This window comes from Amphiprion ocellaris, chromosome 14, assembly GCF_022539595.1.
Source record: "Amphiprion ocellaris isolate individual 3 ecotype Okinawa chromosome 14, ASM2253959v1, whole genome shotgun sequence".
Classification (NCBI taxonomy): domain Eukaryota; kingdom Metazoa; phylum Chordata; class Actinopteri; family Pomacentridae; genus Amphiprion; species Amphiprion ocellaris.
Window position 1 is genome coordinate 28,434,551 of NC_072779.1, and position 16,845 is coordinate 28,451,395.

Consider the following 16,845-nt stretch of genomic DNA (forward strand, 5'->3'; position numbering starts at 1 on the left):
GAATTTTTCTTTCACATAACTAACATGTTCAAGGGACTGAATGATAGAATGCTGTCACTTTAACAGATTTATAACCCAGCATTTTTTTCATGTTGCATGTCTGAAAGAGGCTTAAGAGAAAAGTTGAGGGAAATTTCTCCAACGAAGGACAAAACATATTCTGAATTCAAAACTAAATTCAAGTTTTGATATTAGACATGTTGGGTCCATGTTTTTAAAATATATCAAGCAGCTAAATGCATCAGTGTCATAAGAAAGCATTATAGCACAAACTGATGAACTGACATAGGCTGAACAGCTAAAAATTCGTCACAAACACAACTTTTCACTGTTGTCTTGCAAATAGAGTAAGTCATCAGTGGATTTATCACATAAGATATGTATAAGACTGATGGTAGCTGTAATTGTAAGCAAGCCAGAGAATCAACTCTCTTGATTTTACAACTCTCAATAGTGGATGCTTCAGACTATGCCTTAAAAGTCCTGAGGTCAGTATCCAAACCTACTACTACTTTCTGCCTGGATGGCACTTCAGCAATGCTATGGACTGACATTCAAGCTCTGTCAGCCACAGAATGTTAAATTTTCATCATTCTTTTTTAACCTATCTCTTGTAAAACACTAAGCTCCATGATGGTGTGCAATTAAATTGCTGAAGTGCTCCTTTAATTCTCAGACATTGTGGAAAAGTTCAATTTTGCTATTAATGTTAGTAAAGCTGTTCTACGAGGTTTTTTTAATGGTTCACACTAACAGAAATACGGGAATGTCCGTGCCACACACTCCTACCTTAGTATTCCACATTAATCATAGCTTTGAAGCTACAAGATGCCATATATAGCTCTAATGAAACTCACATGCCTATGGCTGCCTGACTAACATCACACAAAGATCCTTAGAAGGAGAGCAGCACTCAAGTTCTCTCTGCAGGTAACACTGAAAACTGCAGAAGGAGAAAGAAGACATCTGGAGCTCCTGGCAAATGAAACCACTGTAACAGTACCTTTTCACCAGCTCCTTTCACTCTCTGTAGAAGATTTTAATGGTACTACTACTCTTACAGATATTGCTTATTGATCCAGTACTCCAAGGGTACTTCTAAATGAAGATTACCTCCACATTCTTCAGGAAAACATAAAATCAGCCAGAAGTGTCATGGTACGGGGGAATGTGAACCCAAAAGTGAGACGACACAGGCAGCAGATGGAGACAGATCAGACTTGAACAGGTTTTATTACAAATAATCATTGATACAATAAACTAAGGCTTGAACAGGAAGGAGGGGGGGAAGGCAGGTTTTCGGGGATCGGCAGGCAGATCAGGGCCAGGGGGCAGTGCAGCCGGTCCTTGTCCGGGTGGCGGGTCCAAAATACCTGGCAAGGAGCTGGGTTGAACCATGGAGGACCCCCGGTCCACATCCAGCACTCTATTGTGTTCCATTCATATCCTGATGTGTTCACTCCCATATTTAATGTTCCACCAGTTGGAATGAAAGAATCTTGGAGATCTTTTCCTCAGTGTTGGTGTCTTTTCCTTCCAGTCTTGGTCTGGATCATTGGGAACATCTGGTCTGATGTGGACTGAGAGCTCCAGAGACCATGAACATCCAGCTGTGGTTGTCTGAAGTGAAGGGCCTTCTTTCCTTCATCACTGTGACGAAGAGCAGCACTAATGTCCTCCTCATCCTTCCAGTAATAACAATAATGCTGCAGAGTCAGCTCCTCTCTTCATACATACATACATACATACATACATACATACATACATACATACATACATACATACATACATACATACATACATACATACATACATACATACATACATACATACATACATACATACATACATACATACATACATACATAATACAACTGATCTTGTGACTTGTGGATTTACACTTCACTGTCAGCAACACATTATTTATTTCATCCATTTGTTACATGTGTTTATACATCTTTACAGTTCACAATTGTTCAATAATGTAGATTTTAAATGTGCAAGGTAATAATGAAGCTCCTGACCTGAATGTGTTGATGTTTTAATGCTGCATATCTGCTATAAATAGCATGGACTTTTTTTATATTGATTGTATTTCTGCTCCAACAGCAGAGATGAAGTTAAAGGTGATAAATGTAACCTGTGAATACTAAGAACAGAGAATAATAAACTGATTAAAGACTTGATCTGTTGTTCTGTAAGTGAAAGCTAAACAGGAAGTGGTTCACTGAGGATGTCACCCATTCAGTCTCCTTCACAACCAGATGAGGTTTTCCTTCTGCTGGCTTCACTCAGAAGATCCTCACAGTGAACATGAGACACCTGAGATGAAGACAGACGTCACAGTATCAGCAGCAACAGCAGAGGTTCATTTTAAAGTATGGGAAAAAATTCCGATGTCATATAGTTTTACAAGCACTAAAAGACAGAAAGGCCTGTAGTCACTTTAGCTTTCGGAGAGAGGCTTTTATTCATCAGCTTATCTGTGCTGCAATTTAAATGCAGCATGCAGTTATTAATCACATAATATTTCTCTTTTACCACAGGGAAATAAGAATTTGTTGTTTTAATACTCAGCATCTTTGAAACAGAATAAAACAACCAAGAATATGGGTAATGATAGCAGGTCAATGGAAATTAATTATAAAGAAATTACTAGTCAGAAACAAGTCGCACATCTGCGACATGTTGTGTTAATAAGATTGTTTGATGCTGCTTGTGAAATGTTGTGCCAGTTACACTACCATTCAAAAGTTTCAGGTCACTTAGAATTGTCCTTGTTTTTGAAAGAAAACATTTTTTTCCAATGAAGATAACATTAAATTAATCAGAAATCCAGTCTAGACATTGTTCATGTAGTAAATGACTATTCTAGCTGGAAACAGCTGATTTTTAATGGAATATCTCCATAGGGGTACAGAGGAACATTTCCAGCAACCATCACTCCTGTGTTCTAATGCTACATTGTGTTAGCTAATGGTGTTGAAAGGCTCATTGATGATTAGAAAACCCTTGTGCAATTGTTGAATAAACCTGCCATTTATGGTGGCCTTTTATAGTCACTAAAAATGTAGTTGAAGTTCTGCTTCCAAAGAATCTCATTCATCTTTCTGATATATTGATTTCTTTAGTTCCTTTATCTATCAAAGTGAAATTGCATGTTTTTGTAGTGTTCTAATTTTGGCAAAAGTTACAAAATTAGGTTTACTAGTCCTATAGTTTTGTACATCTGACATCATGATCATGACATCCATGTTTCTTAAATTTTTTTCTGCTTTTAACTCAACTACTGTTTACTTCAAGTGCAATTACAGAGTAAATGAATAATTCTAATAAAAAACTTATGTTATACATAAGACAACTTTCCTTAAAATACATATTCTCAAGCAAAAAAATGGCCAATGGCATGCTGTAAACATTTCTATTACTTTTCATTATCTAGAATTCTTTGGCTTTGCAACACTTGGTTTCTTTTTAAATATCTTCATTCTTCTTTAAAAATTCTCTACTTGAAAGCATTTACTGTAATGTATGAAATCACTATGTCAAATTGAGAAGGCGAAAACCTGCTTGACGATAAAACTGTTTCCAATTATGGTTCTGAAATTAAATTAATTTGAGAGGAATCGGATTGAATAAATTCATTGAAGTTGATATAACAACTCCACTTTTTCAGTGAGTGTCTTGCTATCGGATCACGACCCTTTACAGCCACACCTGAATTTTGTCATAAATTTGTCATTATCTGAACAGCTCAGTAACTTTTTGTGCGCGAGTGTTTACATTTAACCCTTTTCTAAGTAGAACCGTATCAATAGAATTTTTAACTTTTTGTCTGTGTCAGAGAAAAAATTACTATATTCATGTTGTGTTTATATTTTTGTGTGTTTGACAACACCGATCACTCAAATGTTATGTATTCATACAGTACCTGGAGTCAGTCATGGCTCAGTCTGCTCTCACTTTAGCCTAGAGCACTGAGGACATCTTGTGGCTGGACAGATGTCAGCGTCATGGCAGAGTTTATACAAACTGTCCCCTCTGCCACTCACACCAAACTGTTTTCATTTTGGATTTTATTTGAAAGCTAAATCTGATATTTAAAAAATATATAAAAAATTTATCCAAGATTGTTGATTGTAAGTGGCTGGCACAAATTATATAGTAGGCCTATAATGTCAAGCAATGGGTCTATGAAGTTTGTAAATGTTAAACCGTAAAGTATTTTATTACAGCCAGATTAAGCTGTAGAAAAAGAAAAATATCACAACTTTAAATCCAGTGTGTGTCAAAGTTTTATCTAGTGTTCCAACAAAATAACTAGCTTTTACTTAAAAAAAAACAAAAACAAAAAAAAAAAAAAAAAAAAAAACACAATAAAGATGATTTCATTTGAACTTCTTTGGTTTATTTTTCTGCTTTGAAAAAGTTTGGCGTATGATGATGTAAGTTTTGCATTTAGGCCTGATAAATCAGGACACAGAAACCAGCTGTAATGCAAAATGAATAATAGAAATACTACTACAACTCGTAAAAACAATTGCTAATGCGGGTGCTGAAGCTTTCCGAATTGCAGGGTGGCTCCCAAAGTTTAGCTTAATCTGTGAATTAATTTCCAGAAAAGGGTATACTCTTGGTAAAAACGATGTCAGTTCTAAATTCGTAAATTTGTAAAGGGGGTTTAGTATTATGTGTTCTGTACAAGTGACAGTAGAGCACAACGAGTCCATTTTCAGGCTAGTTGCGATACAAAAGGAACAGAATAAAAAAGAAAGTACCTTCAAGTAGTTAAAGAAAAATTAATAAAATAAAAAATATCCAGCTGTTGCAGCACCTTTAAGCGCTATAGTGCTGTTATGGTAACGCCATGATCAGATCCTCCAATTGGCCAATCGGAAATCATAGCAAACCTGCCGTGATAGGAAACTCGCCTCTCATTGGTTCATATTTGCGTGACGTTTAGAGAAGTCGGTACTGATTGGTCGTTCGGCTGCCTTTAGTCGGTAAACTTCTCTCCGCTGCTGTTCCGGGTTACCAGCAGCAGAAAAGGTACAGTACTATTTAAAAATGTAAATATAAATTTATATCAACACTACGCTAGTGCAGCTAGCTTATTTTTTCATATTATTCTGTCTGTAAATGCAGGAAAATATTTAGCTTTCGGACAAGTCGTACAGTTCACTGTTAATTTGACCTAAATAAAATAACCCGTGTTATTTAGTCATACTGCGACGACCTATTTATAACAAAGCAGATTAAAAAGTGATATTTCAAGAAGAGAAATGTTGATAAAGAATGGACAAATGAACAAATTAGTTTTAATGCACTAACCTGCAGCCCAGTAGACATAGGTTATACCTGATTAGTGAAAGTTTCCTCCACCTACCAGAACTGATCTGTTAAATGCATTAATAAGAAACACCTGACATTCAGCACCATTATATACCTGTCATGTTATTTTCACATTAGACTTTGCTCTACAGTCTTTGTAGGGTCTAAAACTCGTTTTTTTCAGGTGAATTTGTTTGAATCTCTAATTTTGTAGTAAGTAATATTGTCTGGTCTCAACCTCCGTATTTATTTTAAATACAGGTACATTGCTAGTATTTCTTTTAATTGCTAAGGTTAATTTGCACAAAAAATGTTATTTTAGTAATAATAACAGTTATTTTAGTAATAATAATAAAAGTGTTCCTTTAGTAATGACATTTTAGGGTCTTAACTGTAGTCTTTAAGTTAGTCAGCTTATTTCCTATAATAAACTTTTTTTATCTTGTTTTTTTTAATATATCAGTCAGTTAAATCTGTAAAATAAGTAATATTGTAAGGTCTTAACCTCAATATTTAAATTTGTCAGGAAAATGTGTATGTTGATTAACGTGGGGTCTTAACCTTATGTTTAGGTTTGTCAGGTAATATTTTTATAATAAATAATTTTGTAGGGTCGTAACCTTCATATTTACTAAACAGGTAAATTTATATATTAAATAATATTATATTGGTTAATATTGTATTGAGTCCCAACCTTAATCCATCCATCCATTTTCTATACACCGCTTAATCCTCACTAGGGTCGCGGGGGGTGCTGGAGCCTATCCCAGCTGACTCGGGCGAAGGCAGGGGACACCCTAGACAGGTCGCCAGTCTGTTGCAGGGCTACATATATAGACAAACAATCACTCTCACATTCACACCTACGGACAATTTAGAATAATCAATTAACCTCAGCATATTTTTGGACTGTGGGAGGAAGCCGGAGTACCCGGAGAAAACCCACGCATGCACAGGGAGAACATGCAAACTCCATGCAGAAAGATCCCGGGAAAGCCGGGACGCGAACCATGGATCTTCTAGCTGCAAGGCGAAAGTGCTAACCACTACGCCACTGTGCAGCCCTCCCAACCTTAATATTTAAGTTAATTAGATACATTTTATGTAGGTTCTAACTACAGCTAAACAATACGCAATAATAATAGTAATAATAATAATAATAATAATAATAATCATACTGCTGTCATGTTATGATATTTTGATATAGGTCACAACTTTAGCAGGAATGGTAATTTTTGCATTCATTTTCCACTGAAACATATGTAAAAATGATAATGTGACTTTTGCTGCAGTCTGAACCAAGCAGGCATGTTCCTTTAGAGAATCTTGAGAATCTAATCAGTAGACAGAGACAACTCTGTAGCACCACAGTGCTTTATTTATTGTGATATATATTGATATATTATGACACATTTTACATTTATCAAAAAATTGCAGCTCCTACGATTTAGATATTGCACTTCGCCATATTGTGACTTCAGTAATATTTTGATTCATTTTGCCGGCCTTGTGTCAACCTTAATAATGAAATTAGTCTTTTGAATTTATATTATAAATGTAATTGTAAGGCCTTAATCTTAATATTTGAACTGTAATATTATTTCTGTGTTGTTTGCCTCAGTGTCTGTTGATTTGAAAGTGCTATGTTATTAAGTTGACTTCACCAGAGACACAAAGCTAATAAAAACTCAAATAAAACGGGGAGCAGTTGTCATGTGTCCTTACTCAGATTTGTTTCTCTTTATTCTGCGCTTCACAGATTCACCATGGACCTTGTCCTGAACGTTGCTGACTACTACGTCCTCACTCCGTATGTTTACCCGTCATCGTGGCCTGAGGACGAAGCCCTGCGGCAGATCATCAGCCTGCTGTTGCTAACCAACCTTGGGGCTGCCGTCCTGTACCTGGGCCTGGGAGCCATCAGCTACTTCTTTATCTTTGACCACAATCTGATGAAACACCCACACTTCTTGGAGGTATAAAAGCCTGTATCTCTCTTTATGAGTTATAAACTGAATGTTGGCACTGCTAAACGTGATGCAGTCACTTGAACTTTGTGTCAATCTGTTTGTGGATCTCTGCACAGTATGCTTGAGTGACTAGTGGCCAAAAAGATTTTGCTGAATGCAAATATTTTATATTATTTGTATCTTTACTGCAAAAGTGACATAAAATATTGCAGTATTTTCAAAATATATCTGTGTTTCTAAGTTTTTAAATGGTGATAGGCGTCTATGGCACAGAAAATACAACAGGCTTAATGAACACTTGTTAGTAGGAGCTATTCCTTTTTGGTGCTGGTCTTTTCATGGGGTTTATTGGCAATAAGAATATTAAATTATATCCCCAGGCAAGTATCCAAATGTTCAAATAGCCTATCTCAGCAAGTGTTGATTAAAGGTTTTAGATTCTGTGCTCATAGCAACCGACAGATTAATTAAATCCATTATATAACAGCGGACAATCAAAATGCAAGTGCAAAGTCTATACAATCACCTGTTATCACATCTGATTCATTGATTATGGTTACATTTTATCTCTTTCTTTCTTTGTCTATTCTAATTGCAAATATGTACATTGACTTTGTCCTTCTTAGAATCAGGTTTGGAGGGAAATCAAATATGCAATGACCTCTCTGCCCTGGATCAGTATTCCCACCGTGGCCTTGTTTTTCGCTGAAGTCCGAGGTTACAGCAAACTGTACGACAACGTCAGTGACTCACCGCTCGGTAAGTTGAGCTGCTTTCAGTTGTTTTGTGATTAATTTGCCGCCAGGCTGGGACCCTGAATGCAACGAGTTGCTGGTGGTGACCTGAGCGCTGTGCTTTCAGGATGGCCTGGGCTTTTCCTCAGTATGATCTCGTTCCTGCTCTTTACCGACATGTGCATCTACTGGATTCACCGCTTCCTGCACCACAAGCTTATTTATAAGGTGAGTACAGCTCTGTGTGTGTGTGTGTGTGCGTGCGTGCGTGCGTGCGTGCGTGCGTGCGTGCGTGCGTGCGTGCGTGCGTGCGTGTGTGTGTTTAGACTCATAAGTTTGGTTTTCTAGTGACCCTGTTTATATGCTGTAAAGTAGAGATGGAAACAAACCACTTTAAAATGACACCAAAATGTAGATTATTTGACAATGAGATGGTGTCAGTCTGAATTTTTCTCCTCTTAATATCTGCAATTTGCATGTGCTGAAGGTTAAATTGCTCAAATTCCATAAAACATTTTCTCAGTTGCTTTCATCAGTTTACATCATGTTAGTAATGATAATTAAAAAGTTTCTTTATATAGAACTTAGCAAAACCAGCATCACAAAATTCTTTACAACAAACAGAAGACGCAAACAATGAAACACAAGGGTGTAAAAGAGGAATAAAGACAACTAGCGATAAAAGATTTTTTTAAAAATGTGTAAAATGAAAAACGGGTAAAAAAAAAAAAAAAAAAGAATCAAGTGCAATATCAGGAATATTATACAGTTTAACTGACCAGCCAATAACAAACATTTGTATATTGAGATAAATATGGCTTCAAAAGTACCTCAGGCAGGTGATTCCACCACAGAGATGCCCTGAGAGTAAATGCTTTAGTGTTTAAAGTGGAGATGGAATCAGTCAGCAGAATCTGAGGATTTCACACTGTGAACTGGTTTGTAAAGGGACAGCAGGTCTGATAAATATTCTGAGGCTATAAAAATCCTAACAATCAATCCAGAAACAAATGATTCAGCCAGTTTGGGATCATTAAATTTGGTGTAATGTGTTTTCTTTTCTGTGTTTTAGTTAAAAATTGGTTGGAGTTGATTAATTGATTTCCCTTTTATACCTGCTAACAGATCATTACAGCAGTCCAACCAGGAGGAAAGAAAAGCATGAATGACATTTTGTTAATGATAGTCATTAAAACTCAGTATTGATCGTACCCTAGCTGTGCTTCTCAGACAGCTGAAGCTCGACTGGATGACCTTGTTAGGGTGTTTCTCAGAAAGTGAGATTATTGTCCGAGAGCATCTCCAGGTTCCTGATATTTGGTGTACCCTTCATTTTTAAGCAAACAAGAGACGATTGAACATCAGAATGCAGATTGTCAGGAGCAATTAAAGAGATTTCGGTTTCATCTGAGTAGAATTTCAGGAACTTTGCTGTCATCCATTTTTTCCCATTGCATATTCCCAAACAACAAGATATCTACATATAATAAAACAAGAAAAGCACTCAGAGAGTGCAGTACTCTGTCAAGTCTGCTCAGTCTTTGTATCATTTCCGACAGATGAAATCTTTAATGAAAAAATGACCTTGCGTGTTATGCATGAGTACGCTATGTATGGATGCCGAATCGCGTGACCTAAATATGTAGCCTGCGGTGGGAATTGATGGGACTCGAAAACACCCCCACAATTTAACCCTCATTAATGCACGTGGCAAAACCTTTTCATCTGTACACTTGGGGACCAGCTGGACCCCAGTCGTATTTCATCTGTTTCACATTTCCGTACCTGTCCATATCCTCTCAATACATATTTTCCTAAGATGTGTGTCGTCTCTAGATGCAAATATGAAAGAAACAATGAAACTTGGGTGACTTATGATGTTTTTATTCAAGAGTAAATAAAATAAGAGTAACACAACATTTTCCCTATTTTCATACTTTTGTGATTTTTGGTGCAGAGTCATGTGCAGAAAATGGAATTAACATGTCCCATTATACCTCTGGTGGTACAAAGTAAGGAGGCATTAATCGTTCCTAGTAGAATAGCATATATATGGTCCTTTTGATTAAAACTGCCTCTTTGGGACTGGGGTCCAAGTGGACTCCGCGATTGTAGAGCGATGTCTGTGGTGGAAATATGGGTCAGACGGAAAATACTTAAATCATCAGTTTGCAAAACAATGTCATATTTAAAAAGCACAAAATGTTTGACCTTAATGTATGTGACACTTTCATTCCTCTGCACAATTATGTGCATTCATTGCACACAACACTGTGGATGGAATGGTCCTTGCAGACATTATTGCCACACATGGTGCAGGCTTGCTGGATCTTCTGGTCAGCCTCGCTTGGGCAGAGGTAGCATCAGCTTTTAGGAACAGGAACCAATGTTGAGCATTCCAAGGTCCACAAATGCTGACTTCACACAATTTGCAGTACATGTGAATTCTGCAGGAGTCTTTGATGTTATCAATTCTGCCTTCAGCTGTTACACCAACATGGTGTCTGATGATATCCTGAGAACCTCTCCTATGGACTGCTGGTGGATTTCTGTTCCCTACTTTGCCATTCCTGCCACTCAACACTTGTTGCTGAAGCTGATCCACTTCTTGGTCACCAGCTTGGTCTACTCCTCTTCCTCTGCCCCTCCCTCAACCCCTTCCTCTGCCCCTTTGCCGTTCTCTTCCTCTACTTTGTCCTCTACCTCTACCTACTCTATTTTCTGCATTTTCTTCTTCTCTTTCTTCTCTGTCATTTTCAGCCCTGGCTCCTTGTCTTTCTGCTGCATTCTACGCTATGTACTGATCTGCTTATCAGGCAGAGCCCCAATATCATCTGAATCATCCATATCTGATTTGGGATCAGACTCAGTTCCTGAAGCTTCATCGGGTTCAGCCATATAGTCATCATCATCTTAAATATGAGAGGGTTCAGAATCTGATCGTTCAGAGTCACTTTCTACGATCACGCGAAGGGACTGGGCTGCAGTGTATCTTGCCTGTCTTGTCATATTTCAGATGATTACTATTGATGATTACTGATGTGTATTCCTTACAATATTAGTGTAAGAACTCCTGAATTGAAATGAAACACAATGCAACTGAAGCAGTCATCACAAGAGCAACATAACACAAACATACATAAATAAAAGATGCATGGTCCGGCTGAGGTCTGGCTGGGGTCCACGTAGACTCCAAACGATTTTTTTTATATATACACCACAAACCTGGTTGCAATCAAATAAACTTTGGTGATATGTGACAGCAACTAGGTGGGTGACAACTACCTAAAGGGACTGAAAAATCCAACTTGCAAATAAAAAAATATCACAAATTATATACCCCTGGAGTCCGCATGGAAAATCACCTCATAATGTTGACCCAGACAGTGCATCAGCTTCTTTCCTGTTTAAATCTTATGTTTTGAAGACCTTGATTAGTCATTGTTTTATTGTTTTAAACTGTTTTGGCAGTTCATGGGCAAATATGTTTTGCTTGACCTCCACAGTTAAGGTCCATTTACAGTATTCTACAGTAATGCATTATTTTCTGCAGCTGTTACACCAACATGGTGTCTGATGATATCCTGAGAACCTCTCCTATGGACTGCTGGTGGATTTCTGTTCCCTACTTTGCCATTCCTGCCACTCAACACTTGTTGCTGAAGCTGATCCACTTCTTGGTCACCAGCTTGGTCTACTCCTCTTCCTCTGCCCCTCCCTCAACCCCTTCCTCTGCCCCTTTGCCGTTCTCTTCCTCTACTTTGTCCTCTACCTCTACCTACTCTATTTTCTGCATTTTCTTCTTCTCTTTCTTCTCTGTCATTTTCAGCCCTGGCTCCTTGTCTTTCTGCTGCATTCTACGCTATGTACTGATCTGCTTATCAGGCAGAGCCCCAATATCATCTGAATCATCCATATCTGATTTGGGATCAGACTCAGTTCCTGAAGCTTCATCGGGTTCAGCCATATAGTCATCATCATCTTAAATATGAGAGGGTTCAGAATCTGATCGTTCAGAGTCACTTTCTACGATCACGCGAAGGGACTGGGCTGCAGTGTATCTTGCCTGTCTTGTCATATTTCAGATGATTACTATTGATGATTACTGATGTGTATTCCTTACAATATTAGTGTAAGAACTCCTGAATTGAAATGAAACACAATGCAACTGAAGCAGTCATCACAAGAGCAACATAACACAAACATACATAAATAAAAGATGCATGGTCCGGCTGAGGTCTGGCTGGGGTCCACGTAGACTCCAAACGATTTTTTTTATATATACACCACAAACCTGGTTGCAATCAAATAAACTTTGGTGATATGTGACAGCAACTAGGTGGGTGACAACTACCTAAAGGGACTGAAAAATCCAACATGCATTATTTTCTGGTGTGTGTGTGTCTGTGTGTGTGTGTCTGTGTGTGTGTGTGTGTGTGTGTGTGTGTGTGTGTGTCTGTGTGTGTGTGTGTGTGTGTGTGTGTGTGTGTGTGTGTGTGTGTGTGTGTGCGCGCGTGTGTGTGCGTGTGTGTATATATATATATATATACATATATATACATATATACATATATATATATATATATATATATATATATATATATATATATATATATATATATATATATATATATATATATATATATATATATATTTATTATTATTATTATTATTATTATTATTATTATTATTATTTATTAGGAACACTTAGAGGATCTGTTTACTTTTGTGTTTACAAAAATTAACACAAATGTCTATTAGGATACAATGAGGAAGTGATGATATTTTTGCTTCAAAAAGTCAAAGGTAAATTTCGCTGTTACCTTAAAATGTTCTGCAAATTAACAAGAAGCCAGATTAGTGGGTTAGCAAGGTGACTTTATGAGTCTGAAGTCAGAATTTTCAGTATCACAAAAGTGACTCTCTTATTACCTGGCTAGATCTCCATGGTAACTGATGGTGTGGAGCCAACCTAGTCCAGAGCAGGTCCTGTACAGAGGCGTGTGTTTTCAGTTTTTTGGATTCTTTAAGAGTGATACAGATTCTCAACTGAAAGAACATGTTGTATTCGCAAACCTGTTGATCTCTACGTTACTAAAACCACTGAATGTAACCGTGCGGTTACAGTATCGCACGCTGTATGCTTCGTATTGCCATGGAAACCTGACATGGATTTAGCTGGTGATGCAGAAATCACAGAAATATGTTTTTACGTTTGGTTCTGATTTGCTTTCAGGTTCATTTACACCACAGCTGATAAAACACAGATTAGAAAACTGATTAGATTATTAATATTCATTACAGACAATTTTTAATCAGTCACATTAATTCCACTTAAATTTGGCCAAAGTTATATCCTGCATTATGGGACAGCGTCAGACCTAAATACACTTCAATACAACACTGTGTTTAAATATTTAAGTTCATAGTTTAACAGCTTCATTGTGCAGCTGTCAGTTAGAAATAATCAGCTGAATTGATCGATAAAATAAATATATCAGCGCATGTTTAACAGTTTTCTACCAGCACTCCTGTTTTACATCATTTCCAGTTGCAGCACTTTATTCCGTCATACATTTTATATTCCTCATTGTTCTACGTTAAAACAACCTGTTGACTGAACCAACTGCACATGATCGTTTATTTTTGTGCAGAAGAAGAGTCACATGACACGTTAAACACCTCCTTTTGTGTGTACAGCGTTTGAAGGAGAAAGTCTGAGTTATTAAAGAAAGTTGAAAACCACCCTTGTGATACCTGATATCTTTGCCTGGGGTTTTAGTTTTTGTTGAGCCAACTTATTACTTACTGGATATGTCAAACTTGCTTTGTAGTTCAGCCCTCTGGAGTCTCCAGGACCCCAAACATGACAACAGATTTGAATCAGTATAAATTACTGACATTTAATGTGTAACGTTCGGAAGTCACAGGTTCTCTAGAGTTTACCATCATCACCATTTGACACTTAGCATAATACTTTCATGAACAAATATACAGGTTGGAAATGTGACTGTTTTTGTTGCAGTCTGAAATCTGAACTATAAATAATTCATCATAATTAAAAGCATCATTAAAATTAATTGGTATCTTTAATCTCTTACTACCAACAGCTGTTCCACAAGCCGCACCATCTGTGGAAGATCCCGACTCCTTTCGCCAGCCACGCCTTCCACCCGGTAGATGGCTTCATGCAGGGGCTCCCGTACCACATCTACCCCTTCCTCTTCCCTCTCCACAAGGTGCTCTACTTGGCGCTATACATTTTCGTCAACATCTGGACCATCTCCATCCATGACGGCGACTACCGCGTCCCCGGAGGTCTGATCACCATCATCAACGGGTCAGCCCACCACACCGACCACCACCTCTTCTTTGACTGCAACTATGGCCAGTACTTCACTCTGTGGGACAGACTGGGAGGCTCCTACCGGCACCCGTCGGCTCTGATGGGGAAGGGTCCTCATGATCTGATTCGCAAACTTCAAGCTGAGGGAAAGTTAAACGGTGACAGAGCGAAGGGGCAAGTGAATGGACAGAGAGAAGTCACATGTAAGGACGAGTAATTATTAATAACCGCTGAAAGTGATCACTATTTTTGTAAAGACAGTTTGCTACACCCGAATGGATCGGAGAATAGTTCATGTATGTGCCAAATAAGCCATGGTGAGACTTTGAATTCTAGTGGAGAAGGGGCATCATATTGGGATTACTACATTCCACCAGTCATACCCACAGGTAGGAGCTAGAGTGACATCTGGAACTGGGGTTATTATTTAGCAGTACTTGATACAATCTAATCAACAAAATAGTATACACTATATATAATAGTATATAGTATAGTATAATACTTGAGACACAACAAAAAGTTGGAGCTCCTGGAGCTGCTACACAATCAGTGACAGATATAAACCATAACTGGAAGTTTAACATAAAGACTTTGAGCTGGATTCACAGGAATCAACTTGTGCGAAAGTTTCAGTAATTAACGCATCAGTGTCACTTTGGATTGAATCTGAAAAATGTGCACAAAAGAAACGCTGCTATTTTTTAAACTATTCTTATAATTGTCCGTTCTGGCTACTCCACTAGGCTGACTTTGTTCCTCCTCTGTTATATACTTAGACATGAGAGATGCAACTCTGGAAAATAAATGTATTGAGGCGAGTACTGCATAAGCCTCTTAAAGCTCCAGGTTAGCTTAAATTCTGCAAAAAATCATTTCACATGTACATATCCACTACTGTTCAAAAGTTTGGGGTCACCCAGACAATTTCATGTTTTCCAAGAAAGGGTTTTTTAATCATCCATTAGCCTTTCAACATGATTAGCTAACACATTGTACTATTAGAATGCAGGAGTGATGGTTGCTGGAAATGTTCCTCTCTATCCCTATGTAGATATTCCATGAAAAATCAGCATTTTCCAACTAGAATAGTCATTTACAACATTAACAATGTCTAGACTGTATTTCTGATTAATTTCATGTCTTAACTGGAAAACTGCTTTTATTTACATTATTGACATTTCTAAGTGACTCCAAACTTTTGAACGGTAGTGTAATAATTCTGTTACAGTTTAGCTGTTAGAAGGCCATTTTCCCAAAAAATCACTGTGGCAAAAGCTGAAAAAGCAAATCAAAATAAAGAATCAATGACCGAAAACTTTTTAAATACCAAGAAAGCGTGTCAAAAATTGTGCTTGAAAGACACATGGGTGGTCATCTCTTCACTTTGGAAAATAAGAAACGTGGGGTTTTTGGGATAAATGTTGGTACCAAAGATCTTCTGAGATAACACTGGAGTGAAGGTGTTAAAGTGTTCAGTTTAAATTAAAATTTTCAGTTGTCAATCTATTGAACTTACAAGATCCAACTTTACAAACGCTTTGGCAAACTTCTCATGATGACACTAACATACAAGGTGCTGCTGAAAAGTTACAAGACAATACCTGGAAAAATCAAAACGGTACCTGGTTTGAATTTGGCCACCATCTGCTTCAAAGTAGTCTTTGCGCCTCTGTTAGTTTTCAAAGTCCTAATCCTAATCTAAAAAGCTGTGTCCAAATGATGAATTTGAATTTAATTTTGTAGAAGCTGAAGAAGTCACAGGGAGCTAAGTGACATGACTAGGGGGCTTTGAAACCAACGATCGTGTGGTTGTGGCTGGAAAAACCTCCGCAAAACCTCAACAACCACATACCGTCAGGTAATTTGCACCAAATGTTCCCCCTCAGGTCTCACAATGTTACAGTAGGGTCTTGAGGATGATTTGACAGTGCACAACCAAGTAAATGTCAAGAAGCTGACTAATTCAGTGTTGGAGATTGTGGTTCTTCCACCCTGAAAACTGTTGTTTGATCTGTGGGTGGTAGCTGCAGACCAACCTGATCTGACACAGAATATGAGGTTTGTCCGAACTGAAGTTACAAATGTAGCACAGGTCCTGATGCTGATAGCGTGTAGTGAAGCAGGATCCTGAATCGTTACAGTTTCTGTTCGCACATGTTGCACACATTAACTTTTTCATTGCACCTCGCATAAATCTGTTCTTGGTTCTTTGGCTCTGACTTTTTGTTTGTAGTATTCATGTGTACTTATACTGACTATAAGGACCAGATCATATATTTTGGATTCTTAATGTGCTGTCAACAACAGCTAGGGCAAGCTTCAGTTAATTACATGAGCTGTATTCAGTAGATGAACATATTAACAACACATTTCACGTCATCTCTGTGTGTGTTGAGTTTCTTTACAGTTTTTATACACCTGGTGTTACTCGGACACGTCATCAGTGAAGAACTGACTATCAGTA

General features: G+C 37.7%; 1 protein-coding gene across 1 annotated transcript; it reads left to right on the forward strand.

Moving 5' to 3' along the window:
- Positions 1-4,954: 4,954 nt before the first annotated feature.
- Positions 4,955-15,547, forward strand: LOC111575129 (lathosterol oxidase-like). Its single transcript, XM_023280068.3, has 5 exons — positions 4,955-5,049; positions 7,091-7,307; positions 7,928-8,060; positions 8,163-8,263; positions 14,146-15,547. The coding sequence occupies exons 2-5, from the start codon at positions 7,098-7,100 to the stop codon at positions 14,596-14,598; spliced, it is 897 nt and encodes a 298-aa protein (XP_023135836.1). The 5' UTR covers positions 4,955-5,049; positions 7,091-7,097; the 3' UTR covers positions 14,599-15,547.
- The last annotated feature ends 1,298 nt before the right edge of the window (positions 15,548-16,845 follow it).